The sequence below is a fragment of the Phyllopteryx taeniolatus genome, chromosome 15, assembly GCF_024500385.1.
Source record: "Phyllopteryx taeniolatus isolate TA_2022b chromosome 15, UOR_Ptae_1.2, whole genome shotgun sequence".
Classification (NCBI taxonomy): domain Eukaryota; kingdom Metazoa; phylum Chordata; class Actinopteri; order Syngnathiformes; family Syngnathidae; genus Phyllopteryx; species Phyllopteryx taeniolatus.
The window spans coordinates 797,555-810,099 of NC_084516.1; the positions used below are offsets into that span (position 1 = coordinate 797,555).

General features: G+C 50.3%; 2 protein-coding genes and 3 non-coding genes across 5 annotated transcripts; all 5 read left to right on the top strand.

Moving 5' to 3' along the window:
- Window positions 1-1,271: 1,271 nt before the first annotated feature.
- Window positions 1,272-7,246, top strand: LOC133465013 (malignant fibrous histiocytoma-amplified sequence 1 homolog). Its single transcript, XM_061747315.1, is given in 4 exon segments — window positions 1,272-4,549; window positions 5,757-5,803; window positions 5,805-5,945; window positions 7,107-7,246. Coding segments are annotated over 3 exon segments (3,009 nt in total). The 5' UTR covers window positions 1,272-1,686; the 3' UTR covers window positions 5,904-5,945; window positions 7,107-7,246.
- Window positions 7,247-9,313: 2,067 nt separating this feature from the next.
- On the top strand, window positions 9,314-12,448 carry rpl17 (ribosomal protein L17). Its single transcript, XM_061747263.1, has 7 exons — window positions 9,314-9,379; window positions 9,783-9,832; window positions 10,036-10,076; window positions 10,288-10,422; window positions 10,581-10,679; window positions 11,671-11,862; window positions 12,365-12,448. The coding sequence occupies exons 2-7, from the start codon at window positions 9,793-9,795 to the stop codon at window positions 12,410-12,412; spliced, it is 555 nt and encodes a 184-aa protein (XP_061603247.1). The 5' UTR covers window positions 9,314-9,379; window positions 9,783-9,792; the 3' UTR covers window positions 12,413-12,448.
- LOC133465328 (small nucleolar RNA SNORD58) lies at window positions 9,896-9,961 on the top strand. Its single transcript, XR_009784609.1, has one exon. It is a non-coding gene; the product is annotated as a small nucleolar RNA SNORD58 (small nucleolar RNA).
- Window positions 10,460-10,526, top strand: LOC133465327 (small nucleolar RNA SNORD58). Its single transcript, XR_009784608.1, has one exon. It is a non-coding gene; the product is annotated as a small nucleolar RNA SNORD58 (small nucleolar RNA).
- On the top strand, window positions 12,220-12,286 carry LOC133465329 (small nucleolar RNA SNORD58). Its single transcript, XR_009784610.1, has one exon. It is a non-coding gene; the product is annotated as a small nucleolar RNA SNORD58 (small nucleolar RNA).
- Window positions 12,449-12,545: the final 97 nt, after the last annotated feature.

Below are 12,545 nucleotides of genomic sequence, written 5' to 3' on the forward strand. Positions count from 1 at the left end.
ACGGAGGGAGGGCCTTCCCACACGTGTCAATCTTAAAACTTGAAACTTCGTTACGTTTGTCTCCAACATAAATGCGCGTGCCCGCTGATCCACAAACGCACCTTCAACAAAAGTTCCAAACACTTGAACATTTAATATTTACAAATTATAAGTCATGATAAATCCACACACAACTTTGAAAAATGTACCGCATAGAGTTGTGAATTTGAAAAACACACGTGTCAATAATATTGAAACAATCTCGCGCCATACATTCCTAGCAATGCCGTTGACTTCCAGTTCGAATTCTGAGCTCCGAGCTGTGCGTCAGTCTAGTCGGTGTACCAGGAAATCGTGAGCTGACAAAGGTTCCGGCTTCTTTGGAACACAAAATGCCATTAAAATGCGGTGATTTTTCTAATGAATTAATTAATCAATCTCGGTTAATGCGCTCAAGTCCCCAAAGCCCTCAAGTAAAAGTAAAAACCGGACACTCCGGTTTCCTCCCACATCCCAAAAAACATGGTAGGTGGTAGGTTAATGGAAGACTCTAAATTGCGAATGGTCGTTTTATTTATGTGTGCCCTGCGATTGGCTGGCAACCGGTTCAGGGTGTACCCCGCCTCTTGCCAGCTGGTATAGGCTCCAGCACGCCCGCGACCCTTGTGAGGAAAAGCGGCTCAGGAAACGGATGGATGGATGGATGGCACTTGGTAGCGCTGCCGGATCCAAAGGAAATGTGAAATACAAGCAAATATGTCTCTTGATAAATGGAGATCTGAGTACCTCGTTTGTTAAAAATTCCAGTACAGTGAGGCGAGTTGTCTGTACTATATGGAGTCAAAGGTTCGAAATCCAAAACTGCACGTGAAAACCGCGAGTGACTGAAGCTCCTCATTAAATGCGGTGCGGTGAAGTTCGTCCAAGTGGAGTGGCCGTAGTGTGACGTCACCATCGCGCAGCCGGACGTATGTTCATCAAATTGAATGAAAATCCGCCACAAAACGAAGCGTTCGAGATGGCATGAAAGAGTCAAACGGATATTTGTTGACTATTTTGTACAAAGAAGCAAAAGTAAAGCCGTAGACGAGGTGACTTTAGGTGTCATTGTCACGTGGTATGTCGCAGAGGAAGACGTCACGCACCCCAAACAGGGGGGGGGGGGGATTATGGAAAATTGCTAATCATTCATGTTATTCATAATTGATGCTAAAAATGCATTAAAAGGGAAAATAAGGAATATAAAGGCTTTAAAATCAATATTTTAAAAAACGACACGATGGCACTATGTTAAAAGTATCAAAGCTAAACACGTTTAAGACACGATGTTAGGTTGCGCATAAAAAACAACAACAACAAAAAGACAACGTGGAATAAAGACAAATAATGACGAATGGAATTATGTCAACAGGAAGTCGACTTTCGCCGCCCCTCCTCCTCCTCCGGGCGGGCGGGGGATGATGACGTCGACTTCCTCACTTTCTCCGCAGCAGCAGAAAAAAGAAAAAACGGAAAAGCAGGAAAAGAAACTGAGGAGGAGGAGAAGAGGAAGAGTATCCGAGAAGGAGCGCCTCGTCTTTCTTGCTTCTCTCCTTCAAACGTCAGCTCCTCGGCGGCCATGAAGCCCCGCCTCCTTCTCGTCCAAGGCGACCCCGTTTGCCGCCAGCAGGCCGCTCGCACGGAGGTTCGCGAGATGAGGGGCGACCCATGAGGACCCTGAATGAAACAAACAAGGAGTGGGGGGAGGGGGAGGGGGAGGACAACAAGGTGAAGGCGGCCCAGCTGTGGCGAGACGCCGCCCTCCGGTCCAGGAAGCTGCGCAGCGACCTGCGCCAGCTGCCCCCCTACCCCAAAGACCAGGACCTGTCCCACGTGGAGGCCCTGAACCTGGGCAACAACCTCCTGCAGGAGCTGCCCGAAGGCCTGGCGTCCAGCCTCAACAACCTGCGTGTGCTGGTGCTGCGTAGGAACCGCTTCTCCAGCGTGCCGCGAGCCGTGTTCGATCTGCGGCAGCTGGTGGAGTTGGACCTGAGCCACAACCGGCTGAGGGGCGTGGCGGAGGGCCTGGGCCGGCTCAGCACCCTGAAGAAACTGAGCGTCAGTCACAACAACATTCAGCAGCTACCCGAGCGCATCGCGGCTTTAGTGCTTCTGGAGGAACTGGACGTCAGCTTCAACGACCTGCACGACATGCCCGAGTCCTTCCGCGGCCTCGCCCGGCTGCGCACGCTGGACGTGGACCACAACAAGCTGAGCAGGTTCCCCCCTGAGATCCTGGCCCTGGCCGACTTGGAGGAACTGGACTGCTCAGGGAACAAGTTTGAAGTTTTGCCAGAGGACGTGGTCAAGCTGAAGAGCATCAAGATCTTGTGGCTGAGCAGCCTCCGCTTGAGGTCTTTACCCGATACCTTCTGCCGGCTGCGGAACCTGGAGAGCCTGATGCTGGACGGGAACCACCTGGCCGCGTTGCCGCACGCTTTTGGCAGCCTGCAAACACTCAAAATGGTCAACTTGTCCTCCAACGAGCTCACGGACTTCCCTGAGGTACTTCTGGACATTTCGGGTTTGGAGGAACTGTACCTGAGCAGGAACAAACTAACTCAGGTTCCGCGGGAAATCGGGAGGTTGCGGAATCTCGCCAATCTTTGGCTGGACAACAACGACATCGCATACCTGCCGGACTCACTGGTGGAGCTGGCGAAGCTGGAGGAGCTGGTCGTCCAGGGGAACCAAATCGCCGTCCTTCCCGACGACTTCGGAAAACTGTCCAAGGTGAACATCTGGAAGGTGAAGGACAACCCGCTGGTCCGGCCTCCGTACGAGGTGTGCATGAAGGGGATCCCGCACATCGCCGCCTATCAGCTGGATTCGGCGCACTCGCGTCCGAGCGCTCGGCCCGGGCTCAAATTGGTCTTGTTGGGACCGAAGGGCGCCGGTAAGACGCGACTGCGGCACAGCTTGCTGGGCGAGGAACACGAGAGCGAAGGCGTCCACGCCAACGAAGGAATCCGAGTCACGAGCTGGGCGGCGGACGGCGGGCCCAACTTCCTGGTGTATGAGTTGTCCGGAAAGCAGAACCTTGACCTTATCAAGCCCTTCTTCCTGTCCCCCGCCGCGCTCTACGTCCTGGTGGTCAACCTCCGAGCGTACTCTTCGTGCGACTTCTACGCCCACGTGGGCTACTTCCTCCACCTGCTCGGCGCCAAGGTGCCCCGAGCCGTAGTGCTGTTGGTGGGCACGCACGCCGACCTGTGCGGGGAGGCGGAGCTGGAGGAGAAGAAGCTGGACATCCATCGTCGGGTGGGCCTGCAGCAGAGGAGGGACGTTCAGGTTCTGGGGAGTTTGGCGCTGAAGGTGGAGCAGGCGCTGCAGCAGGGCTACGCCACGCGCACCTCCAGCCCACACGCCCCCTTCTACGCCGTCTCCGACACCAACTTGCGGCGGAAGAAGGCCCGGCTGCGGTCCCTTCTGGACCGCCGCCTGCAGATTCTGTCCCCGCTGCTGAGCGTCGGGAGCGTGCGGACCGACCGAATCGACGTCGGGCGCCTCAGGGACAAACTGATGTCGGTGGCCCGCCACCGCGACATCTTTCCCGACCTCCACCGGGCGCTGCCCAGGTCTTGGCAGACGCTGGAGGAGCTGCACCTCAAGTCCAAAGAACTGTGGCTGACCCGCTGGGACTCGACCCGTCTGGGCCAGCAGGCGGGCCTGACCGGGGAAGGTCTGCGAAACGCTTTGTCCTACCTGCACCGCAGCGGGAAGCTGCTGCACTTTGAGGACAGCCCCGTCCTGGAGGACTACGTTTTTCACAACCCTCCGCGCTTCATTGCCATCCTCAACGTGGTCTTCCAAAGGGCCGCGGCTGAGGAGGACGGCGAGAACCTCGGGGCGGCACGGCTGCAGCGGCACCTGGAAGGTTTCGGCGGGTCTGGCCTTCGGCCGTCCGACGCCGTCCTCCCCACGCGGCGGGACCCGGACGTCGTCCTCGAGCTCCTGGAGAAGATGGGTCTCTGCTATTGCGTCAACAAACCCCGCGGAGGCGAGCCCCTTCACAGCGGCGCCGAGCTCTGGTACAAGTTCCCCGGGCGCGTCGACGTCGAGGAGGAGGAAGACGACGACGGCTCGGAGACGGAAGCCGACGGGAGCTTTGAAACGGAACCCGACCGGAGCGCGGAGGCGCCGCCGAGTCCGCCTTTCTCAGCGGAGCGGCTTCAGATCCGGTACAGCTTCCCCTTCCTGTTCCCGCCCGGACTCTTCGCCCGCTTCAGCGCGCGGATCAACGGCCACGTGGTCCAGAGGTCGGACGGCCGGCGGCGCATTGTGGCGTATCGGGGAAAGGTGCCGGTGGTCGTCAGCCACCGGCCTTCGACGGGGAGGCCGCGGGTCGCCACGCTGTCGGTCGGCAGCCGCGCCGCGCTGCCCAACATGTGGACGGCGTGGCAGGCCGTCGCGCCGCTGCTGCACGAGCTTGACGCCCTGCTCGCGGACTGGCCCGGTCTGCACTACCACAAACACGTCCTCTGCGCCAAGTGCCTGCGAAGAGGCGCCGCCAGCCCGCACGCCTTCCCCGGTAAGAACCCGACGTCCGTCTGGCGTCATTGTTGTCGTTATTTTGGGAACGAAGAGACGTTACCGCAAAAAATTGCATCGACGAGTTAAGAGTATGATGTCGTGCGGCTTATTGTTGATGTCACATGACTACGAGTGCAAATCAGGTATCCCAGCCCAAGCTTATGATGGACCAGTACACCATCGGGGCGCGAAGTAAATACAAACACAAGAAAAGAAATGCAGTGGATATAAAAAGTCTACACACCCCTGTTGAAAAGCCAGGTTTTTGTGATGAATAAAAAAATGAGCCCAAGATAAATCCTTTTTTTTTTCCCCCACATGCGTTAGGGAGATGTTGTTATGGTCTGATGAAACCAGAGTTGTCCTTTTTGTCCATAATTCTACAAACACTACTCATCGCCAAAAATAACTGCTGGACCTGGTCTGAGGAGATTTGAAATGGTTCCAAATAGCAGTCAGGGTTAGCACAAAACCTTCAGACTTCAAAACAAAAAAAAGGCCAGGAAAAGCCTACTGGAACAGCGGAACTTTGTTTGAGGTTAATCACTGGCACGTTGACAAATTCTGGCAGGTGTGTGCTGACTTTGACTGGGATCGCTTCATCCCCAGTTTGTAACTACGTCACCAACTGTAACTATCTGGAACTGGAACTCGTGGCAACTGTCACCAAGTAACTGGAACTCAGTAACCATAAATAAGTAACTGCAGCTACGTTAAGTTCAGTTCTCAAGTGAAGTAAAAGCATGCAAGAAAAAAGTAAGGAAATGTCTACTTGAACAGCAGCTCATATTTGGGGTTAATCAGATGATGGCGAGTGTGTGTTGACTCCGGGTTTGCGTGAGTTTGAATGTGATTGATTCTTTCTGCACACACGGGGGTGTGCACACTTGTGCAACCACATTATCTCAGTTATTTCTACTTCCCTTCTCAAATGTTTTGTATTTATTTATTGAGCTGTGCAGTTTCTAGGTCACATAAATGTTAGAAAGTATTATATATATTTTTTTTTTTCCCCCGATTTCACAAAAACACGGCCGTTGAACAAGGGTGTGTAGACTTTTTCTCTCCACTGTACTAGTCAGCTAAGGCATGACAACAATAGTCCAAATAAATAGCAGGCACGTGTCGTCAATCCTGTTACGCGAACATGCCTTTATCCCGCGTGTGCGCGCACACAGGCGGGGATTTAACGTGTGTCGTTTCAGGAGAGCTCCTGTCTCAGCGACGTCCCGAAGGGGTGAGCGAGCTGACCGTGTCCGAAGAATTCCTCCGAGCGAGTCGACGTGGCTTTGATCTACCCGCCCACGCCTGCGGACGCGCCCCCGACCGCACCCGCTCCCCGACGAGATTGACCCAAAGTGACCCCACGCTGAAACGACCCCGAGACAGCGCTGGTACAATTAGTCTTGTTCATGTATGTACGCCGCAAGGCCCGTATTTTACCAAAGCAACTTTTTTTGCTATGATTTGGAATGTTATATCGTCTCTAAGGTGCCTCAGTAAACACGTGAAATATGAATTCAAATGCTCCCCGCATCCCTGAGCCGCAGACGTTGTTCTGGCGAGAGGCCTGAAATCAGCTCATTGGAATTTCTCGAGCTTATCGACGTCACTAGCGAACATCTCCGCCTACCTCTGCGCTGCCGAGCCGGCGCTGTCGACGTAACAAACACGTGTGCGCTTCTACACGGAGGCAACCAATCAGAGGAAAGGGGGCGGTCTTAGCCAAATATGGACTGAGTGGATACAAAAGTGGCTCAAACAGAAGCAGCTGTCAGAGGGGCCTGGGATGACACAACCAATGTCTTTTGCATTCATTCATCTTCCGTTCAGTGTCTGAGAAGGGTTAGGTTATATCTAGTCGGAACAACTCGACCTCGCACACCAGCTCGGGCTCCTTCCCTACCAGAGAGGTGACATTCCACGTCCCTAGAGCCAGCTTCTGTAGCCGGGGATCGGATCGCCAAGGTCCCCGCCTTCGGCCACCGCCCGGCTCGCACTGCACCCGACCCCCATGGCCCCTCCCACAGGTGGTGAGGTCACGGGAAGGGGGACCCACGTTACCCTTTGGGCTGTGCCCGGCCGGGCCCCACGGGTGCAGGCCCGGCCACCGGGCGCTCGCCTTCGAGCCCCAACTCCGGGCCTGGCTCCAGAGGGGGGCCCCGGTGACCCGCGTACGGGCAAGGGAAAACTGAGTCCATAGTTTGTCGTCATCATAAGGGGTCTTTGAGCCGTGCTTTGTCTGGTCCCTCCCCTAGAACCTGTTTACCATGAGTGACCCGTAAATCCCCAGACAACTTAGCTCCAAGGAACATTGGGACACACAAACCCCTCCACCACCATAAGGTGACGGCTCAAGGAGGGGTAATCAAATACATATAGTGAGATTTTTGTATCGCGCCAGATGATCGGCATGTGTTCTCTGGGGGGGAATAATGGACAAAACAAACAAAAATGTCATGTCATGTTTGTTAGCATGTTAACTGGAATGCTAACATCACGTCTATTAGCGTGTTAGTTGACTTCCTTACATGTTGCTTTTGTGTTGATTTCAGGTTGTCGGTCCGGTACAGCACCAACATGTGGCCGTTGACGTGGGGACTTCTTCTTGCAGGGGGGCACAACGGGGGGGAGGAGGGCACTGGACCGCGTCCCGACCGGGCGGGCGGCGGCTTCTCAGGAACGCGACGTGAGGACGCGTCTCAGGACTATTGGTCAAACACGCTTGGACCCGATTGGTCCGCGCACTCGATGAGTGCACAATGCAACGCAACTATTTATTCTTCAGCTAAATGTTGCTGACTCGTCGCTCGATCGACGAGTCATCCCATTCGTGTCCAAAGATGAGCAGAGCTGCAATAATTGGGTTTTGTGTGGCAGGAGTCCAAATGGCATAACCTGGTTACCATGGCGATGGATGACATCATCAATCTGCGACATGCCTTTTTCATGTCAATAAAAGCTTTATTTTTCTACACGAGGAGAGAGTCATGTGAATAAAAAACATCAATAAATGAAATAAAGAAATAACTGTCACCGATAAGACACTAAATGTCTTCTTTTGCTGTACAAACTCAAGCCCGCCGACCCGTATGGATTTTTTGAGGACGATGCCGGTTCCGACATTTGGCGGAGTAAATTTCAACTAACCCAATCATTGACTGATTCTTTAGAATGAGTAAAATAACTTATTTTTTTAATATCGGAATTAATTGGTTGTAAGAAAGTCCTTTTGTTCATCTCGATCCCATTCTATGGGCCTTCAGTAGTGATTGGAAGACTCGGGGGCAGATTACTTTGACACGGCAACAAATACAGGCTGAAATGTGATTGGACAAAAAAAAAAAGCTGAGGTTCACGTAAACCAGGGTTGTGCAACCTCTGACCCAAGAGCCATTTGCAGCCCACTGTGTGTGTTTTTTTTTTTTTTTTAATGGGCCTTGCTGTGTGTTCTAATTATACACAGTGGACGACCCATGCACACACGAGGTTCAGTATTGGCAGATTTGATGGACGAAACTATACCCCGTTATTTGCACACACACACGCATACGCACACAGAAATGCTCATTTGTAGTTTTTTTGGGGGTTGAAAAGTTTTTTTTCATGGCAATTATAATTCACAGATTGTTGCTACTCATGATTGGGCCTGGGGGTCACCTCTCTTATAAACTACGGCTCACATCAAAAGATTAGGAGAAAAAGTTGATATTACATCATGGTCAAGATGTCACATTTTATTTTAAATTATTTGTAAAATGAATGAAAATGTATCACTTTTTTTTTATCTTAAATTGTTCAAGAAAAACAATGTTAGACAATATAACACTACTTTTCATTTTACATTTTTTGAAAGTGGAATTTTGGAAGATATTGGCTTTTTAATAAAACTTAAAAATAAGGAAGTTAAATGTTATTAAAAATATCACTTTTATAAAATGATATGTGTGTGTGTGTAAACATACATAAACTAAAAACGTTTTGCTTTTTCACCAATAACACCAAGAGTACACAGTTAAATGTATTGAAAAGTGGAAGGGAAAAAAACGACTTTTATACATTGAATTCAGAAACAGAAGGTAAAGTTTTATTGGCTGAAATATGTGCCAGCAGGAACTGAATTTGAATCACTTATATTTGACTTTGAATTGCTAAACTTGAATAATTGCATTAAAAAATTCAATTGAAAAACATTGCATTTAAAAACTGAATCTGAATAGTATAATTTGAAATTGAATGTATTAGTTTGGAACTGAAGTCCAATGAACTTGAGTGACCGATTATCCACAATGAAAATTCAAATATATTTTCCGATTCAGTTTGATCATTTCAGATTCAGACGCCAATCTCTTAAAAGATGGAGCTGGCCGCGGAGTGAGCAATACGCGACACGCTAGCAGCGAGAGTTGGAACCCCGGTGAGGTCGACCGCGCGGGAAGCGTCGCCATAATTTACGTGACCCAGAACGTTACATACGCCCCAAGTCCAAATATTATTTGATAGCAACAGCTACATTTGTACCACTGCTAACGCTCATTTCATTTTGTTTTTCATTTGCTGCTGTGTGTTTCAGTGGCTCTTGTGTTTAGTTATTTGTTTTTTGTGATTAGTTATTTGTTGTTGTGGTTTTCGATTTGTTCTCGTGTCCGTTGTGATTAGTTAATTGATGTCGTGAATTTTAACTTGCGGTTGTTTTTAGTTGGTGTGTTTTGCACTTCAGGGCCACCGTAGTTTTATCCTCCGGCCACCAGGGTGCGCTGAAAGTGTCGTGGCGCAAAAGAGCTGCGCGGTGATGCGTCACTTCCTCTTTCCCGGCGAGGCCTCTTCGGTAAGGAATTCAACCGGACGGGCAGCGACACAATCCATCGAAAATCTACTACAAACCGTCGACATCCTTCCTTGTAAACGGTGTCAGTTTATTTGTAACTCGCGCACACACGAGTTAACGTTACATGTTGGTGCGAAATGTCGGAATTGTGGCTTAAATGTCAACATTTAGCGAAGGTCCGCCATGTTGGCTGCGTCGTCATTCGTTGGATTTCGTCCCCGTTATATGGAAACGATTAAAAGTTGCGATAAACGGTTTCAGTGCCACGGCACGTCAAGTTAGTAAATAAACTGGTGGCTACTTGTGGCACAGAAACGTTTGCGAATGTCCCATTTGCCGGCGCTACAAGCTAACCGCTGCTAGGTTTACCGCAGAAGTGTTGTAACGTTTCTTCTTCTTGCAGAAGTCCGATCATGGTCCGCTACTCTCTGGACCCCGAGAACCCCACCAAGTGTGAGTATGTTCAAAAGACATTTGAAGGCGTTATCTGCATTTCGTTTGTTTTTGGTTCCGGCGGCGTGCTGATGACTCCTTAGGACACCTTTGGATTCCCCATGAAAGCAACCTTGACGGCTGAGCGCCTTTTTAAAATCAAAGAACTGCGCGCTTTCCAAATAAAGCAAACACCTTTGCTCATGGCACATTTTGTCTCCTAGCATGCAAGTCGAGAGGCTCCAACCTGCGTGTCCACTTCAAGGTGAGCCCCGACATTCAATTCTGACATTCTTACAGCACTGCAGGACAGGGTTGTTTTTTTTCTTTTTTTTCTTCAATTTAGTTTTTGCTGCACCTTTTATGTAGTTGAAATCGTGTCCCCGATGATGTGTCCCTAACTTTTCCCACCAACTACTTCTTGGCGTTCCAATTACCACCATGGAAACACTTAATGACAGGAATGTGTTTTGCAGAACACGCGTGAGACCGCTCAGGCCATCAAAGGTATGCACATCCGCAAGGCCAACAAGTACCTGCGCGACGTGGTTGTCAAGCACCAGTGCGTCCCGTTCAGACGCTACAACGGCGGCGTGGGCAGGTGCGCCCAGGTGAGCGACGGCGCCGGGGGTTATAGAGCGACGGCGGCCGCCGTGATGACCTTCTTAGGACACCTTTGGATTAACCGTGAAACTAAAACTCCGGTCTGAGCGGCCGCTAGCGTGCGCATGCAATCGCGCGCCCGGTCTCAATGACGTTTCGCCCGCAGGCCAAACAGTTCGGCTGGACGCAAGGCCGATGGCCCAAGAAGAGCGCCGAGTTCCTGCTGCACATGCTCAAGAATGCGGAGAGCAACGCTGAGCTCAAGGTCGGTTGGCGTCACAGCAGTCCCTGCCCAGTGACTAGCAAAGCGAGCGGGGGACTGCGCTTGGAGTCCTCCGCCCGTTCTCGAGTGGACATTTTGGGGACTAATTAGATCTGCTATAAAAATCCTAATCATGTTAATAATAAGGGAGTAGCAAACACTACTTATTGTTACCTGCTGCAGTTACTGGAGCATTCGCACTTTGGACTTGGAGTTCCTTGAGCAGTTACTTTACTGTTATGGATTGATTGATTGATGACACGTGAACAGTTGCAGTTCACAAAAAAGGAGTGAGATTCCGAATGCATTCATTCATGCATTACCTAATCACTTCAAAGGGAATTTTAGGAACTATCTACCACATACAAATCCCTATATTGTGAGTAGCACTAATATATTTTATTTTGTTGTTTTGTTATTATCAAAAGTGGGTATTGTATAAAATGTGTGTACTATTTTACTTTTACCACTTACTGGGTCAGTACTTGTGCTTTTACATAGCTGTACTCCCATGTAACCACAGAGTGCGAGTAGTTCTGCTAGCAAGTAACAAACGGCAACTGCTCGAACTTAACATGGAAAATGACTACTCGCGCAACTGGAACAGTTAAGCTCCTGTGCTCTATACATAAAGTTAAGTCCAAATCCCTTTTTTGGGTTTCAGGAGTCGGGAACGAGCGAATGATTACGAACGCCGACGCTACGTTCAGAATCCGCAGCGTTAGGAATCATTCACTCATTTCCGAGTCACTGCCAAGTGTTTTTTTTTTTTTTTTTTTTTTTTTTTTTTTAATCGCAGCTCTAGTTAGTGCGTAAAATGCCCACTCAAAATTCCTTTGTAGCGAGTCGGAAATGAGCGAATGATTCCGAATGCGGCGGCAGCGTTCGGAATCTTTCGCTCACTCCCGAACCACGTAAAAAAAGGACTTGTAGGAAGTATCGAGGTCTCCTATATAACAATGTGCCCGAGTGAACCAGGTGACGTTTTTGTCAGGGTCTGGACGTGGACTCCCTTGTGATCGAGCACATCCAGGTGAACAAGGCGCCCAAGATGCGGCGCCGCACGTACCGCGCCCACGGCCGCATCAACCCGTACATGAGCTCGCCGTGCCACATCGAGATGATCCTCACCGAAAAGGAGCAGATCGTCCCCAAGCCTGAGGAGGAGGTAGCGCAGAAGAAAAAGGTGAGCAGGGCACGGCGCCCCCTTGTGGCCGGGGAGAGCAAAGCACTGCTACTTGACCGGGGGGGTATCAAAGTATGAGTACTTGATGTACTTTTGTAGCACTTTTTGCCGTTAAATGTGACGAACATAAAAATGTACTTCAGGTCACAAAGTATTTGTACTTTTTTCAGACAGTTGTGAAATGCAACAAACGGGGGGAAAATGATTGAAAGACAGTACCGATGAATTTGTGCTTATTTTGTTGTTGAAGCACTTTGAGAGGTTTCTTGAATGGAAAATGAAAACACTCGCAATGAGCATGAAGGCGATACTAGCCCGAGTCAAGGTAGCCATGTGTTCATGTACTGCCGGTGGGTGTCGTCATGACAACTACTTAGGACACCTTTGGATCAACCAATGAAAACACACGAAAGCTCTGAGCGACACGTGATGACGATGAACGTGTGATGATGTCACAACGGCCGCCATGTTGACAACGTGTTTTGTGTGTGTGTGTGCGCAGGTGTCACAGAAGAAGCTGAAGAAGCAAAAGTTGATGTCACGCGAGTAACCTGGAATAAAAAATGTCATCAAGTTCCAAAAGCAATGTTCTTGTTCGTTCTACTCGTTCATCATCCGAACGCTCGTACCGAATAGCGGCGACGACGTCGCGGGTTCGATTCCGGACCGCGCCCGCAACAGCT